General features: G+C 47.7%; 2 protein-coding genes across 2 annotated transcripts in view; one reads left to right on the forward strand and one right to left on the reverse strand.

Moving 5' to 3' along the window:
- IWS1 (interacts with SUPT6H, CTD assembly factor 1) overlaps positions 1-7,518 on the reverse strand; it is a 30,405-nt gene extending 22,887 nt beyond the window's left edge. Inside the window, exons 1-3 of the mRNA XM_083178236.1 lie at positions 7,310-7,518; positions 2,089-2,201; positions 206-1,988 (exon numbers count right to left, since the gene is read on the reverse strand). Of these exons, the coding sequence (XP_083034362.1) occupies positions 206-1,988; positions 2,089-2,201; positions 7,310-7,343 (1,930 nt within the window). The 5' untranslated portion in view covers positions 7,344-7,518. The remainder of the gene's footprint in view (positions 1-205; positions 1,989-2,088; positions 2,202-7,309) is intronic.
- Positions 7,519-7,560: 42 nt separating this feature from the next.
- Positions 7,561-25,364, forward strand: part of MYO7B (myosin VIIB) — a 177,287-nt gene continuing 159,483 nt past the window's right edge. Inside the window, exon 1 of the mRNA XM_083178235.1 lies at positions 7,561-7,647. The gene's annotated coding sequence lies outside the window, so the exon portion shown is untranslated. The remainder of the gene's footprint in view (positions 7,648-25,364) is intronic.

Consider the following 25,364-nt stretch of genomic DNA (forward strand, 5'->3'; position numbering starts at 1 on the left):
GGGATAGGCATATTGATATCCTTACAAAGAAATAAGGAACAAATACCGTTTGAGGGAACATGTTTAAAAAAAAAAAAGGGGCAGACTAGATGGTCCAAGTGGTTCTTATCTGCCGTCAACGTCTATGTTTCTATGAAGGTCATAGCTAGAGGCTCCCAAAGAGGTGAAATGGAGATATTTAATTTAATTCAAAGTATATAAATACCTGGTTTATCAGCAGTCTCTTCATCCTCACTATCAGAGAGTATGGTTTTTCTTTTGGTCATCTTTTTGTCATCTTCTTCACTGTCTGAAGCTTTTCCCTTTTTCGCACTCTCACTATCATCACTCCCTGAGCTGCGCCGTAAGGACTTCTTTTTCTTTACTGTTTTTTTCCCCTCTTCTTCATCACTATCATCGGATAAAATTTTTCTTTTCATTCTTGGAAATTCATCCTCTGAATTGTTGGCTTCTTGCTTAGCAGGCGTATCATCTTCAGAGTCACTATGCAAGGGTTTAGTTGGGTGCTCATCATCTGAGTCATCAACAGTTCGCTTAGCCGGGGTTTCATCATCTGAGCCAGTGGCTCCTCTTTTGTTTACTTTATCTAACCCTCTTTTTTGTCGTTTAGCAGTGCGCTTAACAGGAGCATCATCTTCCGAGTCACTGGCCACGCGCTTGGCCGGAGCCTCATCTTCCGAGTCACTGGCCGCGCGCTTGGCCGGAGCCTCATCTTCCGAGTCACTGGCCGCGCGCTTGGCCGGAGCCTCATCTTCCGAGTCACTGGCCGCGCGCTTGGCCGGAGCCTCATCTTCCGAATCACTGGCCGCGCGCTTGGCCGGAGCCTCATCTTCCGAATCACTGGCCGCGCGCTTGGCCGGAGCCTCATCTTCCGAGTCACTGGCCGCGCGCTTGGCCGGAGCCTCATCTTCCGAGTCACTGGCCGCGCGCTTGGCCGGAGCCTCATCTTCCGAGTCACTGGCCGCGCGCTTGGCCGGAGCCTCATCTTCCGAGTCACTGGCCGCGCGCTTGGCCGGAGCCTCATCTTCCGAGTCACTGGCCGCGCGCTTGGCCGGAGCCTCATCTTCCGAGTCACTGGCCGCGCGCTTGGCCGGAGCCTCATCTTCCGAGTCACTGGCCGCGCGCTTGGCCGGAGCCTCATCTTCCGAGTCACTGGCCGCGCGCTTGGCCGGAGCCTCATCTTCCGAGTCACTGGCCACACGCTTGGAAGGAGCCTCATCTTCCGAGTCACTGGCCACACGCTTGGAAGGAGCCTCATCTTCCGAGTCACTGGCCACACGCTTGGAAGGAGCCTCATCTTCCGAGTCACTGGCCACACGCTTGGAAGGAGCCTCATCTTCCGAGTCACTGGCCACACGCTTGGAAGGAGCCTCATCTTCCGAGTCACTGGCCACACGCTTGGAAGGAGCCTCATCTTCCGAGTCACTGGCCACACGTTTGGAAGGAGCCTCATCTTCCGAGTCACTGGTGGCACGCTTGGCCGGAGCCTCATCTTCCGAGTCACTGGCCGCACGCTTGGCCGGAGCCTCATCTTCTGAGTCACTGGCAGCATGCTTGGCAGGAACCTCATCTTCTGAGTCACTGGCAACACGTTTGGCAGGAGCCTCATCTTCCGAGTCACTGTTAACAAGGTTGGCTTGAGCTTCATCTTCAGAGTCATTACCATGTATTTTATTAGGCCTATCCTCATCAGAATCACTTGCTGAATGTCTAGAACGAACCTCTTCTTCAGAGTCACTCGCTGCACCTTTAACAGGAGTACCATCGTCGTCACTTTCCTTTTGTCTGGGTGCCTCATCTTCTGAATCACTGGCAATATGATTATGGGCTCCTTCAGTCTCAGAGTCACTTGCATTGTGATTAAAACTATCATTCTCCACGTCACTTGAGTTGCGTCCCCTGTGTACATCATCATCTGAGTCATTTACTTCATTATCTGACCCGCTGCCTCTGCCTTTCGTATCTTCCTCTGCATCACTATTGTCATTCTGTAAGAAAATATATGATCCAGAACAAAATAAATAAATACACGCACATCAATAAGGTTCCAATTTAAAATAAAAAGATTATCATGGTACAATTCTATACCTCATCACGGTGTGCTGGACTTTCACCATCTGACCCACGCTGCTCATGATCATTTCCCTCATCTTCAGAGCCAGAGTCCCGCTCATCTTGTACTGGAGTAGCACCACCATCGTCTACAAAATAAATACAGTTCAGTATATTTTTTAGCCCAACCATCTGCTTTTATTAGCTATAACTTGAGTTGCTTAATATCCCTTTAATTTGTAACACCTATCATTTACACTGGATCTGTGGCGGATTGAAACCAGGTAAAAAAAACAGGTTAGAATTTAGCCCGCCCCCCCCTCCCAAGGGCTGCATGCAAAAGACTGGACACTGTTTTCAATAGCCTCTAGTGTAGTTGCTCAGGGATTTTTTTTTAGATTTGTATATCTAGAAAACAATTGTATTGCAAAGTACTTTTGAATTCATGTTTATTCAAATGCAAACGGATTTTAAACAGGAGGCAATTGTCAATAAATATCCTGCAGCAGTATTTTTCTATTATTTTAAAAAGAATGATAACGTGCATTTGATATTTCAGGCAGTTTGATGTATGAAGCAGTAAAGAGTGGAGAAGTAAGTTAGTGGAGAAGTTGCTCATGGCAACTAATAAATATTACTTCAAAGCTGATTGGCTGACCTGGGCAACGTCGCCACTGGTGGACTTCTCCACTTTTTTTTCATGGCTTCATACATCCCCCCCCCTACAAACCTAGATGGTAAAAATAATATTTGGTTAAATCTAGAATAAGTGATTACTTGCATCCCAAAAAATGTTGTCCTACACCTCTGGTTAAGATCCACTGTTGTGGGGAAATGGAAGAACTACAATATCATGAATATTTTAAAAAGAAAAATCATAATCATGCTTTATTATTGCATTCAACTATGAATGCAAATTAGACACACAGCGGGAAATACAATAGGATGAGAGATTCAGAAAGTGAGAGATTTGGTAAGAAATCTCCAGGTTTTTTTAAAGTGGCAATCATTTACACTGCAAAATTAGTTAGATTTTGAAATGTAAATAATTGCTACTTTTAAAAAACTTACCAAATCTATCCACTTGAAGCATAATGTGGGCGTTCCCAATCAATTGGAATGACTTATCTTTCTGTGCATCGTTACGTAGACCAAACTTTTGTGAAGTGTATCAAATTGTTCCATGTGTAAGCCCTATGAACGATTTGATACACTCGTGAACGATGTTGGATCGCTTCCGGCATCTTTCCATGTATGCACCTTAAGGTATAAAGAAAATTTAACTTGTGTTTCATAGATTTGTATATGCAGAAACACAGAACATGTGGGCTGGGACCCAAAATAAAGAATTTTGTTTTGGAGTTCCGGATTGCCAGATGAGTAAAGTAGTTGGGACAGTGGGAAAAAAACTTAAGTTATTCTCCTAGCCACTGGTAAATTTCATGTGTAAAGCCGCCCACAGCACGCATCGATGGTCTCCATACTTTTTGTACTAGATCATCACATCTAGTACAAAACGCATGCAATGTGCTACAGCACTGTTCTTTTTGTACTAGGTGCGATGCGATCTAGTACAAAAAGTCTGTGCCGCACATACTTTATGTGATGTGCATCTCATCCGAAAAATGCCCCGTGTATGGGCGGCTTCACTGACATTTTCAATACAACCAACTTTCTCCCAAGAAAGGGCAGTAATTTTTACAGCACAAATTTATGGCACTTCATACATAGAACACCTTAAGTAGAGTTTAAATTGCTCTGAACTTTGGTTGAATAAAAGTACCACGATCAAAAAAACGGTGGATATCAGCATTACCTCCATTAACTGGAGTCCTGAAGATCCCCATATAGCAGGGATCCTACATTGGCTTTTTACTGCATATTCAAGAGAAATGAGCTAAAAAAATAAAAAATCTGAACATTTTTACACTAGTTCATTTAAAAGGCTCCCATACATTAAGTTGAGGCATCACATGCTGCCTGGCATGTGATACCTTGGCAATAAGCCTCCCCCGGCTAGATCGCATGCGATACATCATATAAGGTCCTTTACATACAATGTATCATATGCAATCCCATTCACTGCACTGTATCCTTGGTGTAGCAGAGAATCTATGGATCTGATGCACACGGGGCCGTGGATCATAATCACAGGTAAATGGCATAAGATATGACACTTTTCACATGATTTATCAGCCTGATGCATTAAAAACGTATGAAAAAAGGGTCAAATTGTACAAGTGAAAGGGGGCCTAAAAACTATTCGACACATATGATCTTGCATTAGCGTACAATTTAAACACTGAGCTTGAACCAAACAGGTTATGGCCACTACTTTCTGCTGCCTTTGACACTGTGGACTTGTAAATCCTTCACTCCCTTGGTCTGCATGATACTGCCCTCTCCTGGCTGTCCTACTAGCACTCTGACCATTCCTACAAGGTCTTCTCTCATGACTCCACCCCCCCCCCCCCCACCTACACTAACTGTAGGTGTCCCCCCAAGGTTCTGTTTTCTGTTATTGTTCTTTTCCTCTTCTCTCTATACTTCCTCTTTAAGGGGAACTCATTAGCTTCTTCAACTTTTAATATCATTTCTATACGGATGATACACAAATCTACCTTTCCTCACTTGATCTCTCCCCTAATTTTCCCACTTGTATCTTTAACTGTTTATCTGCTATATTGGAGGTCATAATGCTTTCCTAAACTTAACATGTCTAAAGGCTCCCATCCACTAGTGTGATATAGCCTTTTTATCCAATTCCGAGCTTCCAGAACAAGGAATGGAATGTGGCCATATCGCATGTCATTTACCTCCGATCTGAGGCACGTTCCTGTGCACCTCGGATCAGAGTTGCAGATCGTCATGGCTGCCATGAATATTGAATCCCACAGCCATGAATGGGATCACATATGATACATCCTATGCAAAATGACAGCATACAATGTATCGTATGCGGTCCAGCCTCTTGGGGAGCTGGCAGGCGAGCTGGTGGGGTATCGCATGGATGGGGGCCTTAAGACTGAGCTGATCATCTTTCAACCCTCACACAATCTCATTATATATTGATGGTACCACCATCTCCTCTAGTCCCCAAGTGACTCCTACCTCTCCTTCAATCTACACATTCAGCACCTCTCACAAACCTGCCACTTTCATCTAAAAAATATTTCTAGAAGCAGACCCTCTAGCATCCAGGATGCTACGAAGACCCTCGTCCACTCACTGATCATCTTCAGACTGGTCTACTGTAATCTCCTCCTATGTGGCATTCATGACAAATGCATCTTTCCAGTTCAATCTATCCTCAATGCTGCAGCCCAGTTCATTTACCTCAAACGGACTACATCCACCTTCCCTCTCCTACTAGCCCATCACTGACTTTCCTTACCTTTCAGAATCTAACTCTAGCTTCTCACACTCACAAAGCCCTCATTTACATCTCTGACATTATCTCTCTTTACACTCCACCCGTCCTATTTTCTCTGCTGAGCATGCCGCCTGTCCTGCCACCCGATTACTTTCTCCCACTCTTACCTCCAAGATTTTCCATGTGCTGCTCCCTACGTCTGGAATTCTCCACCTGTCTACAAAACTTCAAATGGGTTCTCAAGACCCACTGCTTCTCTAAACACAGCCAACTCTCATCCTAACCCTCTTGTTCCATACTCTTGCTGTCTATCCCATCTGTGTCACCTGTCTGCCTGTCCCTCCTCTTTAGTATATACTGTAAGCTCTCCTCTCATGTGCTTTTCATTCTCTTACATAAACCATCTTCAATGGCTCCCAGGGAGCTTGGGTCCGACAAGTGTATGAGAGCCTTTACACCACTTTCAGATATCGGAAAATTGGCTGGTCTATTATGATGGCAAATTCCCAGGTCTCAGCTCTATGACCTTGGTCAAAAGCAGGGTTGTGGACCCAGGACATAGAGCAGTATCCTATTGCATACAGTAATTTACTGTATGTTTAAAATTGGCTTTTTAGCCTAACCCTATTCAATTGTACCCTGTTTAGAACGTGCGGTATATGACTTGTTATCGAACTATAACAAGAGAACCGGGATAACTTCCCAGACCCATGTGTTATCAGCCATAGAAAGGCCGTGTCCCCTTTGGCTGCTTATCAGGGATTTTGCTTGGTGTGCCTTAAGACGCCAATTTAAGGGGCTAATTTGATTGCACCTGGGGAATTTATAAACTGTGCTGATTTACCATAGATAAAAGGATACTGCCCTTAAATCCTGGATTGATGTGTTCAGTCAAAAACGCTGGATTTCAAAGTAGGTCTGAAAGAGGTATTAAGTTAAAGGCCAACCCAACCTGGCTTTGCCTTTAAACGAATAGCCAATTTAAATATACATTTCACCAGTTAATAATGAAGGCCTATTACGTTTGGTCCCATACTATGATTTGAACAACACCTGGCCCCATACAGCAGGAGCGCAGAGATACAGAACATGCAGCAGCGACACAGAGCCCACACCTGGCCCATATAGCAGGGACGCAGAGATCTGAAACACACCTGGCCCCATGCAGCAGGGGCACAGGGACGACCCCGGGTCCCATACAGCAGGGGCACAGGGACGACCCCGGGTCCCATACAGCAGGGGCACAGGGACGACCCCGGGTCCCATACAGCAGGGGCACAGGTACGACCCCGGGTCCCATACAGCAAGGGCACAGGTACGACCCCGGGTCCCATACAGCAGGGGCACAGGGACGACCCCGGGTCCCATACAGCAGGGGCACAGGGACGACCCCGGGTCCTATACAGCAGGGGCACAGGGACGACACCTGGTCCCATACAGCAGGGGCACAGGGGCGACACCTGGCCTCATACAGCAGGGACACAGGGGCGACACCTGGCCCCATACAGCAGGGACACAGGGGCTACACCTGGCCCCATACAGCAGGGACACAGGGGCTACACCTGGCCCCATACAGCAGGGACACAGGGGCTACACCTGACCCCATACAGCAGGGACACATTGACTACACCTGGTCGCATACAGCAGGGACACATTTTGGGACTCGAACCAAAGATTCCAGTATGTCAGTGACATAGACAGTTGTACACAGCCCTATAGTGTAAAAGAGACTACAGCAGGGGAGCGAGATGGGCAGCTACAGTGTAGCAATGTACGGTCACTGGAGCAGGGCGCTATTCCCGTACTACAGCCACTCCGTACACCGCCGTGTGAGTGTGTGATAGGGTACCATGCTACTCCGCCCCCCAGCACCGGCCTATTTACCTGAGTGCTCTGGGCTGTAATAATCGGCCTCCATGGTGTGGCTATAAGAAGCCTCCAGCTGTATAGACCCCCGAACGGCGCTGCTCAGGGGGGAGGCAGCCGTACTCTCCCGGCAGGTTTACTTTGCCGTATAACGCAATAGAGAAAGTACTAGGCCGCGCTAACACCGGTATGCGCATGCGCGCTGCACTCAGTACGGAGAGGGTCAAGGAGGAGGCTGGCTTGCTACGTCACGTACCTAACACGTGACCCGGGGAGCCGAGGCGGGAAACGAACGATGAGAGAGAGAGAAGAAAGGAAAAAAAAAAAAAAAAAAAAGGACCAGAGAATCAGATCATGTCAGTTTACATTACATGCGTGTCCAAACTGTGGCCCTCCAGCTGTTTAGAAACTTCAAGTCCCATTATGCTTTGCCACAGTTTTGCTATTAGGGAATGCTAAAACTATGGCAAGGCATGCTGGGATGTGTAGTTTCATCACAGCTGGAGGGCCACATTTTGGATAGGCTTTGAAAAATGATGCGAGCTTATTGGTTGGTAATTTATCTCTCTCCAATGTATCTCTCTTCACTGTCCCCCAATAACAATACATAACTTGACCACATTAGCATACTTCACAGGTCAGTATTGAATGCTGTTATGCCCCCCATACACGGTCCGTTAATAGGATCCGTTGTGTGCTTAAACAGTACACCAGGCAGGGGCGTAACTATAGCACCGCAGCCCCCGCGACCGCAGGGGGGCGCTATGCATGTGCGGGCGCCGGGGGCTGCAGTGCTATAGTTACGTTAGCTGCAATGTGAAGGGGGCAGGGGGGCATTGAGGCGAATGGGGGGACGGACGCTGCGGGGGACTGAAGCTGCGGGGGACACAGAGGCGGCAATTACTTACAGCTGAGCCAGGCAGGGGGAGCCGGGAGCTGTCTGTACTGAAGAAAAAAAAGCCCATACAATGAATGGGCAGCCTGTGATTGGCTGCTGAGCGCTCTCTCAGCCAATTGCTGACTGGCTGAGAGAGCGCTCAGCCAATCACAGGCTGCCGATTCATTGTATGGGCTTTTTTTTTTTTCTTCCGTACTGACAGTGACAGCTCCCGGCTCCCCCTGCCCGGCTAAGCTGTAAGTAATTGCCGCCTCTGTGTCCCCCGCAGCGTCCGTCCCCCCAGCCGCCTCGCAGCGTCCCCCCCACCTGCATTGACGGCTACCTGGGGGAGCGGCAGGCGGCGCAGATGGAGACCGGGGGCGCGGCGGGAGAATATAAAGAAATCTTATTCAAAAGACCGGGCTGCCGCTGATTGGCTGAGAGCTCAGCCAATCAGCGGCCGCCCGGTCTTTTGAATAGGATTTCTTCCTATTCTCCCGCCGCGCCCCCGTTCTCCATCTGCGCCGCCTGCGGTCCTCGCCTGCCGCTCCCCCAGGTACCCGCAGATATATCGGATCTGAACATCTAGACTGCGGGGGTTGGTGCGGAGGGGCGGGTGAGTGGCTGGGCGCCCTCCCTTTAACGGCGGGGGGGGGGGGCGCCCAAAATGTAGTTACGCCACTGACACCAGGGTTGCCTACCCTCCCGGAATTTCCGTGAGTCTCCCAAAAATCGGGTCCCCCTCCCAGCCCCCCGGAAGGGTGGGCAACCCTCCCGGATTCAGGGGGGACCCCCGCTGTCCCCCGGATCGCGGCATTAAAATGCTGCAATCCTCGGGTCTCAGAGCAGGGGGCGGAGCTAAAATGACACAATCGCGTCATTTTTAGCCCCGCCCCCTCAACGGAGGTCACTGAATTCGCTGGTTTACCAGCATGGGACGGGGCTTAGTGATGTCACTCTTAAGCCCCGCCCCCTGATCGGCTACTGAAACTCTCCTCTCCGGGGTCCGGGCTTCTCCCGGAGAGGAGAATAAGAGAGTCGGCAACCCTACAGTACACATCGGATCGCATACCTAGTGCATGCAGTGTGCATGCACTGCGATCCGATGTGTACCTAGTACTAAAAGTATGTGCAGCACATACTTTTTGTACCGTACTATGTGATGCGCGGGAGCGCGCATCGCATAGTACAGAACGGAGCCATACACAACGGACCGTGTATGGGCTCCTTTACTCTAATAGCATACCCTCCAACTGTACCGAATTTGCCGCTACAGTACCATTTTTTAACAGTCTGTACCGGCAAATATAAATAGTACCGATTTTTTTAAATTTCAGCCGGCGTCAGTCACTCACTTAGATGTTCCTCCATTCTGGCTAAATGTTCCTCCTCCGTCCTGGCTCCGTGTGCTGCCTGTGTCAGTGCGCCGCTGACTCTCCCCTCTCCCCCACCTGTTCCCAAGAGTGCATTGCGCGGGCCGGTGCCGTGCGTCATGACGCCATGCGCCGGCACCGCGCACACTGCGCACTCTGGAAGGACAACGTCTCAGCCCTCAGTCTCTTGGCGCGAATCTGCCTGAGGGGTGCGGTGGTGGCCAGCCCCAGCGGCCATGACACTGGGGATGAGCAGACATCTTTGCATCGGAGGAGCCTGCCCCCCCCCCACTCTTCTCCTGCATACATATTTAAATACATATATCTAGAAAAATGCCCAGTATACATTCAGAAAGGGGGCGTGACCACGCCCCTTTATCCATGGCCATGCCCCCTTTCTGAATGTGTACCAATTTCTGCCCTAAAAATGTTGGAGGGTATGTAATAGCATGCCTCCCAACTGTCCCTCTTTCCGCAGGAATGTCCTGGTTTTTGAGGACGTTTCCGGGGCCGCCAGTGTCCTGCGGCAGGCGGGGCCAGTTGGGAGTCCCCATGTCTATTCAGTGCTGTAGAGGGGTGAAGAACAGGGGCGTGGCCTTAGGAAGCTTCATCCTGTGAGGCCATGCCCCTTTCCCATACTTACCTACTTTTGAAAACTAGTTTCAGGGAGATTATAGCTGGAAATAGAATTTTGCAAAGTGCCTAGGGATGGCCGTTGGTGCCTTTGCCATCAATGGCTGCCATTGATGGCAAAAGTGCAACAGGCCATCGATAGTGTAAAACTATGCAATGGGTGACCATCAATAGTTTTACATATCGATGGTCATCTATTATGTTTGAGTGATTGGCCTGTAGGCCAATCAAAACACGTGGGCAGGGCTTTGCAAGTGTCGGGGCGGAGCTATGCTCCGTGTCCCGGCACTTTGAAAAAAAGAAAAACATTGGGTTTGCTGTGCCACCGATGTAGGGAAACCATCTGGTTCTCCTCCCATCGATGGCAAAAGTATTCGACATCTGCCATAAACCATCGATGATATTGAATCATCGATGGTCAATGGCCATCCCTAAAAGTGCCTCATTGAGGGGGTGTGTCATGCTCCTCCCAAAAGGCGTGTTTAGTTCCATATATGGAGAGATTGTGAGCGTGGCACCTAGAAGCGTGGGTGTGTACTACTACATCTGAGAGGAATCTTGTAAAATGACTTACAGTATATCCAAATGTAGACAAGCCCCAAAGCAGTTAGTAAGAGTTACTATACTTGGTAAAGTGCTGGGAAATGGCGCTGATGATTCAATGTAAATGTATCTGTCTCTCATTCTTTTTTTCCCTAAAAATGTAACAGTGTAATGTGGGCCAGGTGAAATTAGGAAGATTGCTAGACTATGAGGGAGAGAGGGAGAGGGATGCTGCTATTTCAGGGAGTCTCCTGCAGAATGAAGGAGGGTAGGCAACTATGCCCTCCTTCCCATAGTTCATGCCCCATTTTGGGTAGTGCGCGTCCCTCTTTCCCAGCAACAGATGTTGGGGGGTATGTTATAGCCCCCATAAAATAGTGCAATACGTCCCTTTTTAACATGATTTGATAAATCGTGGGAAAAGTCACGAGGCTGCTTATTCAGCCAGCTTCTTATTCACTTTTTATTCCAGCTTCTTATTCAGGACATTCGCTTTTGCAAGGGTTAATTATCCACAAATTTCACACCAGAAATCAACAGGGGGGGGGGGTCACTTGCATATGACCCACTTGAAATTTGTCTGGCCCAACATTAATCTGTACATTAAATATGCTGGCAAATTCAGGGCTGCCATCAGAAATTGTGGGACCCAACAGTGGCAGAACGCCCGGAGGCAAATTAGTCATCTGCCTCTTGGCTCCAGCCTTAAAGGGGGCACTGACTCCATTGCCTCCCGATATTGCGTTTCCATGTTCAGTCCTGAGCTTCATTTAGAAGAGTTGCCTGGCACTCCTCTCTGTCACCCGGCCGGCTGCCGCTGTACTCACTACTTGCTGGAGTGAGAGGGAGCCAGCCAACAGCGAGTGGGAAGGAGTCGGTCAGGAGAAGTTGCAGCCAATGCAGGTGAGAGGGAGCAGTGAGCACGTCCCCCAGCCGGCCCATCCCTGCCTCCCAGCAGGTGGCCGCGGCAGTCATAGGGCACAACAAGCTGGGTCCAATCTCTGTCCCTCCATCCCCGGCCAGCAAGTCCCCTCCGAGTCACAGTGTCTGACTGACTGACAGTGTGTGTCCTCATGAGTGTCACATCAGCTGGCTGCCTGCACTGTACAGCCACAGTCTCACAGCACTGCAGCACAGGCAGGTGGAAGCCAGCATGGGAGCTGCTGCCTGCATACGGAGAAGTCCCTGGACCCCGTCCTCCAGCATCTCGTAGTTTTGGTTTTAGGAATAAATTAATGTGCTGGGGGCTGCCTGACACTATACAGTTGATATGTCACCACATATACAGAAACATAGATGCAAAAAGAATACTGACAGTTTTTTCAGGCGCTCCTCACTTTCAATTTGTTTGTCCAATACAGTTTCTACTGATACCTCTCAGTGTACATAGAAGAGAAAAAAACGTACATAGTGTGATACCTTAATTTTATATGGAGTAAACAAATGAAATCCCCAAGTAAGGGAACCGTACCCTCTGTTATTGTCCACTTATTTTAAGTAGACAATCTGGGCTCAATGGCGGGAGGGATCAACTACAGACCATGTTCATCTGTCCCTTGTAAATGGATCACCATGCGGGGGAAATAAAGATTTGCCTCCAATAGTGAAATACCATTTTATTCAGTTAAAATACAGTTAAAATTTCAATATGGGTGCATACAATGGACTCTCACCAAAATTATTTGACCACAAAACTGCAGACAAACACAGCGATAGATGGGTGTAGATGTTTTTCATGGTGATAGGTTTACTGTCTGCAAGTCTCTGCTTCCAACGCGTTTCAAACAAAGTTTGCCCTTTCTCAATTCATATTTTCTCATATATATATATATATATATATATATATATATATATATATATATATATATATATATATATATATATATATATATACCAGTCACAGTCTTTTAAGGAATATTCCTTTTCCTAAAACGCAGTCCTGTATGGCAGGAGGCCACTGGTTGTTCTCCTGGTGGGACGTTGTTGTATCGTCTCAAGGCGAAAATACTAAAAAGTAATGAGAAATAGCGCTTTCTGGTGTAGTCGGTATGTGAAATCACCACAAAATAGTGCTTAATATGCGTACCATGTGCAAAATAATATTGTGCTCATCAAAATATATGGTAACCCTTTTGGGACTCGATTTTCCAGGATCTCCCCGAATGGTGTCAAATTGGACCTTCCAATTGGTCCCCAAACGAGTTCACACGGTGTCACTCCAGTATTTGTGCAGTGGTGTATACCAAGAAAGGAAACTCCAATTACAATTAAATAAGGAGTTTAATAAAGTATATAGAATAAAAATAAAATAATAAATAGCTTATATGAATCAACAGAGGTGTTTTAAAAGTGATGGGGTAAAGGCCTCTACGCGTTTCGTCTAACACCCCTTTATTCCGGGCCGGACTTCATCAGGAGAGTAATAATGTCTAATTTTGAATAAGTAGCTGTAGTTTTGAAAGTGTTAACGAGTCTTGGGCCACAAATTTGAAACCTGAATTCAACAGAGAGGTGTCACTAATATATGACCCAATTGTATTTCATCTGGTCCAATGCTGGTTTGGGCATGAAAAATGCAGGTGGGCACATTCAACATTTTAGAATTTATTCTTTTGAATAAGTAGCTGTCATTTTGCAAGGGCTAATGAGTCGAGCCACAAATTTTACACCTCAAATCAACAGAGGGTTGTGTGCCTCCCCCTATGCAGTTTACAGTCGCTACTATTTTTACATGAGGAGGGAGTGGCCACACCCTCCTGTATTGGTCACTCCACCTCAGTCACCGCTGGAGCCTGGAATGGTAATGTATTGTGGTGTAAAATTAGTGTATGTTTATTAAAGTAATACTTTTCTCTGTGTCTGTGATTTTATTTAAACATTCTTTTTACAGGTGAACTACAAGTCCAAGGGGGCCAATCGATGCCCCGCATGCTGAGGCTTGTGTTTCGCCAAGTCCCAGCATGCAGGGGAGGCCTGCTGGGACTTGTAGTTCACCTTTTTTTTTTAAATGAATGCCCATCAGCCCGAGATCCACTGCCCAGGGATGCCGGGGACAGCCCCAGGCTTCAGCCCTGGACAGGTGAAGACTGAAGGCAGAAATCCCTTTAATGGGGGGGGGGGGGGGGGGGTTTTGCCACAAATTTGCGTTAAATAGTCGAATTCTTTAAAAATATGTGATTTTGAAAAATGTGATGAAAATGTCCAGAAAAAGAGATCTTTAATGTGAAATTCTACAGTCTCTTTGAAATGAAGGCTATTCAATGCGAGAATATACTCCCTTCAGCACAAACAGGCTATAACCAGAGTAGTAAGAGAAGTGGGAGGCCCTGTTGCACAACTGAGCAAGAAAACAAGTACATTAGAGTATCTAATTTGAGAAATAGATGCCTCACGGGTCCTCAACTGGCAATTTCATTAAATAGTACCAACAAAACGCCAGTGTCAATATCTACAGTGTGACCGCTGTTTAGGATGGCCACAGCGAACCCTCTGTTGAGCTGTCCAAATTAGATCTGCCCCAACTCTGGTTTCACCAGGTCTTAAGATTGGAAACACAGCAAACCACACGACGATATGGGTGGTACCAGAAACAAGAAATGACCCCCTTGGGGCCAACGCTGAGTAAGAGGTGTAAAACCTGAGGTGTACTCTGAACAGCCCAGAGTACCTCCATTAAATGGAGGATACCAAATTAAACAGAAATAACCAGCAAAGATATAAGAAATAACACCTGTGCCCACAGAGGAGCACATACGAACCGGAACCAGGTGTACAGCAGTGGTCCACAAGCAGAAGCTATATCCAGTCAGTATCAGGGGACAACTGCAAAGAGCTCTGAATATATCTGACAGCAGGGCAGAGGCCTGCAGCAGCAAGAACTATCACCTGCGGGGCTGGACTGGGCTGAGTCCCTTAAAAGTGCTCAGGGAACCAATAGGCTTCTGAAAAGACCAGCCAGCCCCCCAGACAAATTAATACAGCTATGGGAGCGCGGGTTATCTGGAGTCCACTGTTAACTAGACAACCGCCTGGCGGAAGTGATCACCCAGCCGGTTGCACCTGGGCAGAAGTGTCTTAGCACAATGGGGGTAGGGATCCACTATTGGGCGCTCCCTATGGTTTGGACAATGTATGCTCGAAAAAAAATAAAAGGGAAAGAAGTGTCTTAGCGTCCCTGGTTGCCGAGTGACCCGCATCGGGGATGTGACCCCTGTTGGAAGACGCTTCAACGTCTCTGGTTGCCAAGCAACCGTCACCAGAGAGGCTACACAGGAGTGCCGGAGCTCCCTGTCAGCCTGAGCCTGGAGAGCTGCCGCTGCGTGCGCCTAACATACAGTGAAGAGGCGACTCCGGAATGCTGGCCATATCCCCTCGCAACCATGCGTGCTGCAGCACGAGAAATCATTTGATGGTCACTGACCATCAAATAATTTCTCCAGGGTTGCAAAAATAAGTCAGTGGAGACTAGGGTTGCCATTCCGGGATCAGGATCAGCGGGATCCTGGGATTTGGCCCCAAAATGGCCGGGATTTCAATCCCGGGATTTCGGTATTAGACTGCGCATGCACATTCTAATGCCGGGCAGCGTCTGAGCACTGTGCAGCATGACGTAGTCACAGGTCATGCTGCGCAGGCCACACAGTCGCTCATGCCATTCCACCCGCCCCTAGGTGCACCGCCCGTATGCTGTCCTGGCATGGATCTCACCTGTTCCGCCCGCCCCCAGGTGCACCGCCCGTGTCGCTGTTCTGGCCCGGCCCCCGGCCGCCCGCCCTCCTGGCTAAGCGATGCCCACCGGCCAGGCTCCATACTATACTTGTCTGGCCATGCAGGTAATTACAGTATATGGGGCGCCCAGGTATTTTTTATTAGAAAAGCCAGTTCCTGAATTCCGGGATTGAAAAAACGCCCGGGGATTGGCATCCCTAGTAGAGACTGAATTGTATTTGCGGGCTTCCGGCTGAAGACAGGGCGGGCGGCTGATTCATGTTACATCAGCCGCCTGCCCCCGGCACACATCAGCATGCCAGCATTTCCATCGGAATGCCCAGCACTTTCATGGGGACACTCATGAAACACTTGGCATTCTCATGGGCAACACCGGACTCCGCTGCCACACACCCCTGGGCCGCACCACTCCGTGCGAACAGCTGAGCACCTATGCAAGTCGCTGAGGCCGTTCGCCCAGGTACCCTGCACATGTGTATAAATCATTATGCACATGCCCACAAGAAAAACATCGTTCCCCTATAGGAACTCTTGGGGGACTGAATGGTGGCCCATAGGGTGGAACTCACCGCCATTTTAGGTGATACGCACCACCATACTGGAAGAATAATGGGCGGTGTACAGTGAGTAATTGGATTACTCTGCTAATCCCCTACTCTTTTGTTCTATGTATTGTATTGCAGCTGAGAACAATAGGATAGCCATGGCTAGCCATCCTGAGCCATGGCCTAAGGAAGATAGATGAGATGGGCTCCTACTGTACAATGTATCTTTAGAATTCCAAAAATAAGCTATTTGCTTAGTTTTCCGCGTCCCTTCTCGGGGCAAGCTACGCTTGCCACGCTTCGGGCTCGGTGGCTCGCTGCGCTCGCCACACTATATATAATCAATTCCGCGCCGACATGGATAGTGGGGGTATGAGCGTACTTACTATAGTGGGCGCCCAACTAACATATAAGTACCAATACAGGAGTATTCTATGAGGAGCAATCTACAATTTTCAAATTTTCCAAAAATATACTTAAACAGAAAGGAGGCATAACTTGGCAACTTCGGTATAACTTAACAATGGTCTGAGCATTGATATATAATCAGCATTATCGTAAGTAGAAATATAGGTAGCATTGACTATTTAAAAAAAACGTGAGTTGCCAAAAACAATCAATGATATAGAAAATAAATCAATGGACAATATTTTTAATGAATTCTTTGGACACTTGCCTAAAATATTGCTGTCAGAGTGTCAATAAAAATTCATGTAAGATTCTCTCAGCTCAATTTAAACACATTAATGATTTCAATTCAAAGCAATTCGATGCTGTGCTTTAAACATTCAAACCTTGCGACACCTCCCTTAAGGACATTCATTTTTGTGATTAAAGGGTCATTTAAAAAAAAAATTGAATTTTGCACAATTTCTCCTTATCTCTAGTTATCATAGAAGGGATTTTACTGTATTTACTGTATTTTTTATTTATAATTATGAATGCAAAAAGCCATATAAGAGTTTGCTGTAAATACCAGAAAGCGGTAGTGCACAGAGAACAGCCACTTGTATTTCAGCTCATGTAATTCATTCATCAAAGTATTACATGATTACCTGTTAGAGAAAATATTATTTCTAGGAACACCTAAATTCATACTATGCTATTAATGAAATATTTCACTATATATCTTATATGTCAGCGCAGTAGTTAATCCCTCTCTAGCAGACATTGGGAGGGGGAGGAATGAAGTAAGAATGTCAGAAGATAATGGGATTGCTCAGTTGGGAACATTGACCTGTTTTCAGCTTTAGCATGAAGCGTTTGGGATCCACTGCAAGTGAGTGAGGCCCTTCTCATTGTGCAGCATAGACCGTGTTGTCTCAGTAGTGGACTTCCACAATCATACAGTGTAAGTTACTTTATTCTTTATGTTTTAATCAATGATATCTCAGAATTTAGATTCCATTTTACCCAGATTTACATTTTCTTGCATTTGAATACGCGCTTTCAAGTTTTTGCATGAAGGAATGTAGTTTGGAAAGTATGCCTTGGTGGAAAATTTGTCCATTAATGGACATTATTTTATTTTATTATAAGGGATATTTCATTTGTATATCATGTAGCCTAAACTGGCTGACAGAATGGCATCTCACAAATGGAGACCCAATATTCAATACAGATCCACAGCAGACCAATGTATTTGTTTAGAAATACAGAAGTGTTTCAGCTTAGAATATTTAAATACTTTCAGTGTATCATTTGAATATGGCCCCAAGCTAATGATGGATTGGGTAGTATTACACATGTACGATGTAGGAATGATATAATTGGATGGCACATTGCTAATTAATGGGACTTATTATGCACTATAGCATATGTTTTTGCACAAGCATAAAATATGCTAAATCGTTCTGTGCATGCCCGATAAGAATCTGCATGGTTGTGAATGTATACATGACAGTGGCTTGCACCTGGAGAGAAGCAACAGGTAGGAAAGGGACAGACTAAAACAGGCTAAGGGTAAAGCTAATGATTGGTTAGTGCATATACCCTTGCTGATTGTCAGCCCGATGTGTTGTCCCTGATGTCACTGCTTGGTGGGCATTTACATGTGCCTGCCCTGTTATGCTGTCAGTCACTGGCAGCCTCTGCAACAAGTATACAGGGGTGCCAGAAGACTGACCGACAGTTTGGATTCTGACAGTCATTACACCAATGTCGGAATCCCGACTGATGAAACCATTGTGGGCTATTCTCCCTCTATGGGCCATAGAGGGAGAATAGAATAGGTGGCGAGCGTAGCGAGCCACTGTGCCCACAGCGAGGCAAGCTCAGCGAACCCTCAAGGGGTTTGTTGCGCTCGCCCGCTGTCTGAGTCCCGGCAGTCGGGATTACGATGTTGGGCTAATGACTGCCGGAATCCTGACTGTTGGTGTGTTATACCACACCTGTATACAGGGGGTCTGTAGACCATGTTTTCACACAGAACAATGCAACAATATATCTGCAGATATGTTAGCCATTGGCTGTCATGCAGGGCCAGTGCATTATTTCTGTGAATGATGTAGTTTACAGACATATCGGGGTACACACCTGTCAATGAACCCATGATATGTTGGTCATTCAATTGAGCAGATGAAATATGGGCCAGTGTGTACTCAACCTTAGGGCATACTTGCAGATGCAAGTGTGGTACCCACGGGACGATCGGGTTCGTTTCTTCCAGGGTATTGGATGACAATAGTTGAACACAGATTCAGCGAAGTAGGTGAAATTCAATGGATTAGGTTTTATTTCACGCAATCTTGCAAACAATTGTAATAACTTGAGACCTATGATTAGGCCGTTACTGCAGGATGAATTGTACACTTAACTCTTAAGCGGTGTTAACAATACACTTTACTCCCAAACAGTATTAACAATGCACTTTACTCCCAAACGGTATTAACAATGCACTTTACTCCCAAACGGTATTAACAATGCACTTTACTTCCAAACAATATTAACAATGCACTTTACTCCCAAACGGTATTAACAATGCACAGGATTTGACGTACCATTCCCCGGGGAGTTGTCCCTAAGGAAACAACCCGGCCTTCCTACGGATCATTAGCCTGGGTCTCACCCTTAGCAGGCCTTCCTACGGATCACTAGCCTGTAATAACACTAAATAGGTTTCCTTACGGATCAGTAGCCTGGGTCTCAACTTTGACAGGCCTTCCTACGGATCAATAGCCTGTAATAACTAACACCAAGTAACATCCCGTTAGGCTTTATGCCACAAAATCATGCTTTGAGGTAATAGATGCTGAGCTCCTGGCTATACATTAGAATCCCTCTGTTCTGAAATGATGCTAGAGGCTTGAAGATTAGCCCGTCTGCCCCCCTGGGAGTTGGGCCCTGGGTGTCTTTGATAAGCCAGATATGAGCTGGGAATAAAGGTACGGGCTCTTATAGGCATTTGCCCTCCCTTCCTGGGGTAAGGCTGGTAGATCAGCCTCTGGGTGGTCAGTGTGGCCAATTAACCAAGTGACCCTGCCAGTTGATGGGTAGTGGGTAGGGTGGCGTCAAGTGGGTACCGGGGCCTCTGCTTCTGTACTGGTCTAACTTCCCCTAGGAAACGATGGGAGGGTAATCTCTCTCTATAACCCTCTGAGGCCAGACTAGTTATTTCCCCAGCAGGTGGCCGGGCGATCGCTGGGCTCCAATATGGCACTCTATCTGCCAGTTTACACTCTCAGGGCCACCGGGGCCGGACTCACGGTTTGGCTGCGGGTTTGCCAGGTCGAGATAGCTCCTCTCTGAAGGGAGTTCCAGCCGGGATGTGGGAGATGTGGCCTGCCGCTGTCTCTGTAGAGCGGGGAGAGGGTTTGTCCCTCTGCTCTGTCCTTCCTCCGTCACCGCTGTCTCTCTGGCGCTGGGGTCTCCCCTCTCTTGTACGCTGCGCTGTCTGGCTACCAGCGTCTCCGCTCCCCACCTGCTGTCACTCACCGCCGGGGGTTGCTGCGGTCCTGCTGTGCGGTGCGGCGGTCGGTGACTCCCAGCCTCTCTGACGTCACTCTCTCCTCAGGCCTTGCGCAGGCTGCCTCTGGGATGCCGGGGCTTTATCCTCACTCCGCGCGCTGCTTGCTGACCTCTGACCCCCGCCGCTTCCTGTCTCCTTCCTCTCTCTTCACCCCGCAGTTTCCTCCAATCTCCGCTGGCTCCACGTGGGCAAGTCCTGCCCCTCCAACTCTGGCACTCTTGGGAAGGTAATTAACCCCCTTGTTGCCATGGGTAAATCAATGGGGCCTGGCTGCAGTGGGACCCGCTGCCGGGTGCCACATTCACCCCCACTTTTCATGGCCGTGTCCTCACGCGACAATATGAAACTTAAGTGTTCCTGGTTCGCTGTTCTGCCTCTTCTACCACATCCCGTAGCACTATCTCCCTTAGGCCGGTAAAAACGCCTGCGGAATAGACGTCGGTTGGAATCAAACCGGTTTCCTTTAACCGGTGCACCACCGAGGTCAGTCACGTTTGTCGCCTCGGCACCCTTCTCTCCTTTCACCACATCAGATTCCACCGTCTCACCATCTTCAATATTGCGCCGAGATTTCCGGGGGTTGCTTCTCTTTATGCCTGTCCGATGGACAAAGACATCATCTTTTGTGTCATTCCTGTAAATAAAACCATACCCACTCCGGACATTAAACCACTTGACGGTTCCTTGTACCTGTGTAGCAAGCACTTTCTTCTCCACTTGGCCTCTCAGAACGCAGATGGTGTGTTGCAGGGTTCATTTCTCAGTCTGATTTTGGGTAGACAGTTCTTGTTTCAGTGTCGAGATTAGTTCTTCAGGGCAATTTCTTAGGATGTTCATGCCTAGAATGATAGGGGACACCTTCCCTTCTCCACCGGTAGTCACTAAATACCCTTGTTTGGGTAAGTGCGTTTGTCCAATCTTTAGGTCGGCCTCCCAGTACCCAGCGCAGGTGATCTCCAGGCCATTGCTTGCGATCAGTTGTAGCCACGAGGGAGGGGGCGACAGCAGTGATTCTTTTCCCCAGTGTCTCTGGAGGGTAGTGAGCTGTATAGATGATATCTGTGACCCAGTATTAAGCATTGCGGGGGTTGTTACTCCGTTGATATCCACACTCCTCATTGGGCATTGCCCTACATACTGGGGCCACCAAGCCTCTGGGTCAGGGTCTATTCCTGACGTTCTCCCCGAGGGTCGGCCCTTGGCCTCGGGGTGTTGGAGTTTAAAGGCTCCGGCCGGTAACAGTCCCTTTCTATGTGTCTCACCTCCTGATACCGCCGGTGGATGGAGCGTCGCTGCCCATCAAACTGGTCTGTCAGTTGCCTGTCTGACTCCTTCGGGGGGTCCCATTGGCTTCCCGCTTCTCTAAGCTGCTCGGTTCTCCACCCCGACTCTCTATCATTGCCGTGATCTGTTCTTCTGATACATCTCCCTTTTCATGTTTACCATCCCTGCCGTCAGCTGTTCTATTTGTCTGCTCAGCATCTGGAGTTTGTCTTTCTGGAGGTTCTGTCTGCCTTGTACAGCCATGGCTTTGCTTGTTCTGGGCCCATCCTGGCTGGTGGTGGTGGGCCCATGCAGGTGCCACTGTTCCTTTAAATCCAATAACTCGGGGTATTCATCTTTTCGCTCATCCTGAGTGCCAACTACCCTGATGGCGGCTTCCTTGAAGTCAATGAACGATTTGCCGGGCATCTGTCTGTAGAGTAGCCTTAGTTATGCCCGTATACTTTCTTTCGACACCCCTTCCATGAATTGGACGGTCAGTGCCTCGTCCGCATTCTAAGCTTCCTCCGAGTCTATGGCCTGTATCGCCCTCAGCGCCTCTTGTAGACTAAGGGCATAGTCCCGTAACGTTTCTCCGGGTCGCTGTTTCCTCCCATATAGTTTCATTTTCAGTTCCGGGAGACTTCTTGTTTCAAACATGGTAGATAGTCTCTTTAGGATCTGTTCCACTGTCTGTTTATGTTCTGGAGGCCATGACATCACCTCACGTAGGGCGGACCCAGTCAGCTATCCTATCAATATTTCTACCGTCTGTTGCTCTTGAAGGAGGTAGAGCCGGGGCATCGATCCTATTTTGTTTTTAAACTGTGCGAACGTCGCCCCTGCCGATTTGTAGGCATCCCCACTGTAGGTCGGCATCCACGGGGCCCCGAAGTAGTACGGGAGCGTGATGGATGTGACTCCCGGTGGTGCGGGCTGTTCTTGTTGGGGTTCCCCTCCTGGCATTGCATTTGGTGGCGCTGGTACCACTGGTGCCGCTGGTTCTTCCATCCTTTATTGCTTCCCAATTGTACCCTGGATCCTGTTCGTATGACGCCAAGTGTGGTACCCACGGGACGATCGGGTTCGTTTCTTCCAGGGTATTGGATGACAATAGTTGAACACAGATTCAGCAAAGTAGGTGAAATTCAATGGATTAGGTTTTATTTCACGCAATCTTGCAAACAATTGTAATAACTTGAGACCTATGATTAGGCCGTTACTGCAGGATGAATTGTACACTTTACTCTTAAGCGGTGTTAACAATACACTTTACTCCCAAACAGTATTAACAATGCACTTTACTCCCAAACGGTATTAACAATGCACTTTACTCCCAAACGGTATTAATAATGCACTTTACTCCCAAACGGTATTAACAATGCACAGGATTTGACGTACCATTCCCCGGGGAGATGTCCCTAAGGAAACAACCCGGCCTTCCTACGGATCATTAGCCTGGGTCTCACCCTTAGCAGGCCTTCCTACGGATCACTAGCCTGTAATAACACTAAATAGGTTTCCTTACGGATCAGTAGCCTGGGTCTCAACTTTGACAGGCCTTCCTACGGATCAATAGCCTGTAATAACACCAAGTAACATCCCGTTAGGCTTTATGCCACAAAATCATGCTTTGAGGTAATAGATGCTGAGCTCCTGGCTATACATTAGAATCCCTCTGTTCTGAAATGATGCTAGAGGCTTGAAGATTAGCCCATCTGCCCCCCTGGGAGTTGGGCCCTGGGTGTCTTTGATAAGCCAGATATGAGCTGGGAATAAAGGTACGGGCTCTTATAGGCATTTGCCCTCCCTTCCTGGGGTAAGGCTGGTAGATCAGCCTCTGGGTGGTCAGTGTGGCCAATTAACCAAGTGACCCTGCCAGTTGATGGGTAGTGGGTAGGGTGGCGTCAAGTGGGTACCGGGGCCTCTGCTTCTGTACTGGTCTAACTTCCCCTAGGAAACGATGGGAGGGTAATCTCTCTCTATAACCCTCTGAGGCCAGACTAGTTATTTCCCCAGCAGGTGGCCGGGCGATCGCTGGGCTCCAATATAGCACTCTATCTGCCAGTTTACACTCTCAGGGCCACCGGGGCCGGACTCACGGTTTGGCTGCGGGTTTGCCAGGTCGAGATAGCTCCTCTCTGAAGGGAGTTCCAGCCGGGATGTGGGAGATGTGGCCTGCCGCTGTCTCTGTAGAGCGGGGAGAGGGTTTGTCCCTCTGCTCTGTCCTTCCTCCGTCAACGCTGTCTCTCTGGCGCTGGGGTCTCCCCTCTCCTGTACGCTGCGCTGTCTGGCTACTAGCGTCTCAGCTCCCCACCTGCTGTCACTCACCGCCGGGGGTTGCTGCGGTCCTGCTGTGCGGTGCAGCGGTCGGCGACTCCCAGCCTCTCTGACGTCACTCTCTCCTCAGGCCTTGCGCAGGCTGCCTCTGGGATGCCGGGGCTTTATCCTCACTCCGCGCGCTGCTCGCTGACCTCTGACCCCCGCCGCTTCCTGTCTCCTTCCTCTCTCTTCACCCCGCAGTTTCCTCCAATCTCCGCTGGCTCCACGTGGGCAAGTCCTGCCCCTCCAACTCTGGCACTCTTGGGAAGGTAATTAACCCCCTTGTTGCCATGGGTAAATCAATGGGGCCTGGCTGCAGTGGGACCCGCTGCCGGGTGCCACACAAACAATCACAGTGATGCACATATACTTGTCCAACATGTGTACTCAAGTATTTGTATGTATGTGTAATATATATATATATAGGTATATATAGATATAACTATCTATTTATATATATATATATATACAACCCAATAGTGTTATTAAGCGCCCAATAAACAATTTGCCAATATAATTTGCAATATCTTTCCACTCAATGTAGAATTAATATCCACCAAAACTTCATTCAAATAAAAAACATTTATTAAAAATATATAAAAAGGTAATACACTTGGAAGACTTTTCTCAGATGGTGATCAAATAAAGAACCCGACGCGTTTCGTCCCTTTATGGGACTTCATCAGGGGTTAGATATAAATCTTTTCAGCAATAAGGGATGTTATTTAAACCAAGTATGAAGATTAAAGAGAATTAATTCACGCTGGATTTTCCAATAGATAAATGACTACTGTAATGGTCCTTTATTTTTATATTTATAAGATCCGTCTTTAATTAGATCCTGATTTGATCCGTCTTTATTAAGATAATGTGGCCAGACTTTTCAGATCATGGCCCTTATTCTGATCGGTGCGGATATTCCCGCATTCTTACGGAGCGGTCCGCACGCTACGGTGTTTTGCCGCATGCGGCCATCGTCCGTAGAAACGCCCACGTGTCCTCCGCATTCGGACGGACTCACTCTTTAAGAACAGGGCGTGTTTACGGACGACATACAAACCATGCGTGTGCGGGAGAAACACTCAGATTCGGCACGGTATTACAGAGTATTACAGAGTATGCTCGGGAATACCGCATCCGAACGGGAGCCAAGCGGTGCTACCGCACGTAAGCGGAGTATTTACGCCAAACAACCCACTATTAAGTATCTTCTGCAAGACATCACATGACCCACTTATTCAATTACCTATCCTCATAAAAAACTGCTTATTTGGAATTGGAATCAATTAGATGCCAATATATCCTTACAAGCATGCCTAACACATGCATTGCACACATTAACCGTTACAGCAATGTAAGTGCAATGGTTTGTATTACACCCTGTGTAAAAGATTATAAACAATCTACACATATACTGTTTCAAGTGCAAATAAAACCAACAACTGTGAACTTGCATAAATAATTTATTTCAAAACACCATTAACATAGAAAAAAAAAAATATAAAATACTAAATTAAAGCAGCAGATCTCGGATGTCCTGCAGGTCTGCTAGAAGGAGCCTCAAATGGTGCTCCGCTCGCAGGACGGCCCCACGCACCCCCTCATCTGCCGGTGTGGTGTCATCTGTGGGCATGTCAAAGGGGCAAAAATTAGTCATGTTATTCATGCATACATTTCACATACTGCGACATAAATTGCACAAATGCTAGGTGACATGTGTGTATATATATATATATATATATATATATATATCTATCTATGTAGAGAGATAGAGACACACATAGATAAATAGATATGACACATACATATATACATACATGCA

This window comes from Crinia signifera, chromosome 3 (genome assembly GCF_055691185.1).
Source record: "Crinia signifera chromosome 3, ASM5569118v1, whole genome shotgun sequence".
In the NCBI taxonomy this organism is placed as follows: domain Eukaryota; kingdom Metazoa; phylum Chordata; class Amphibia; order Anura; family Myobatrachidae; genus Crinia; species Crinia signifera.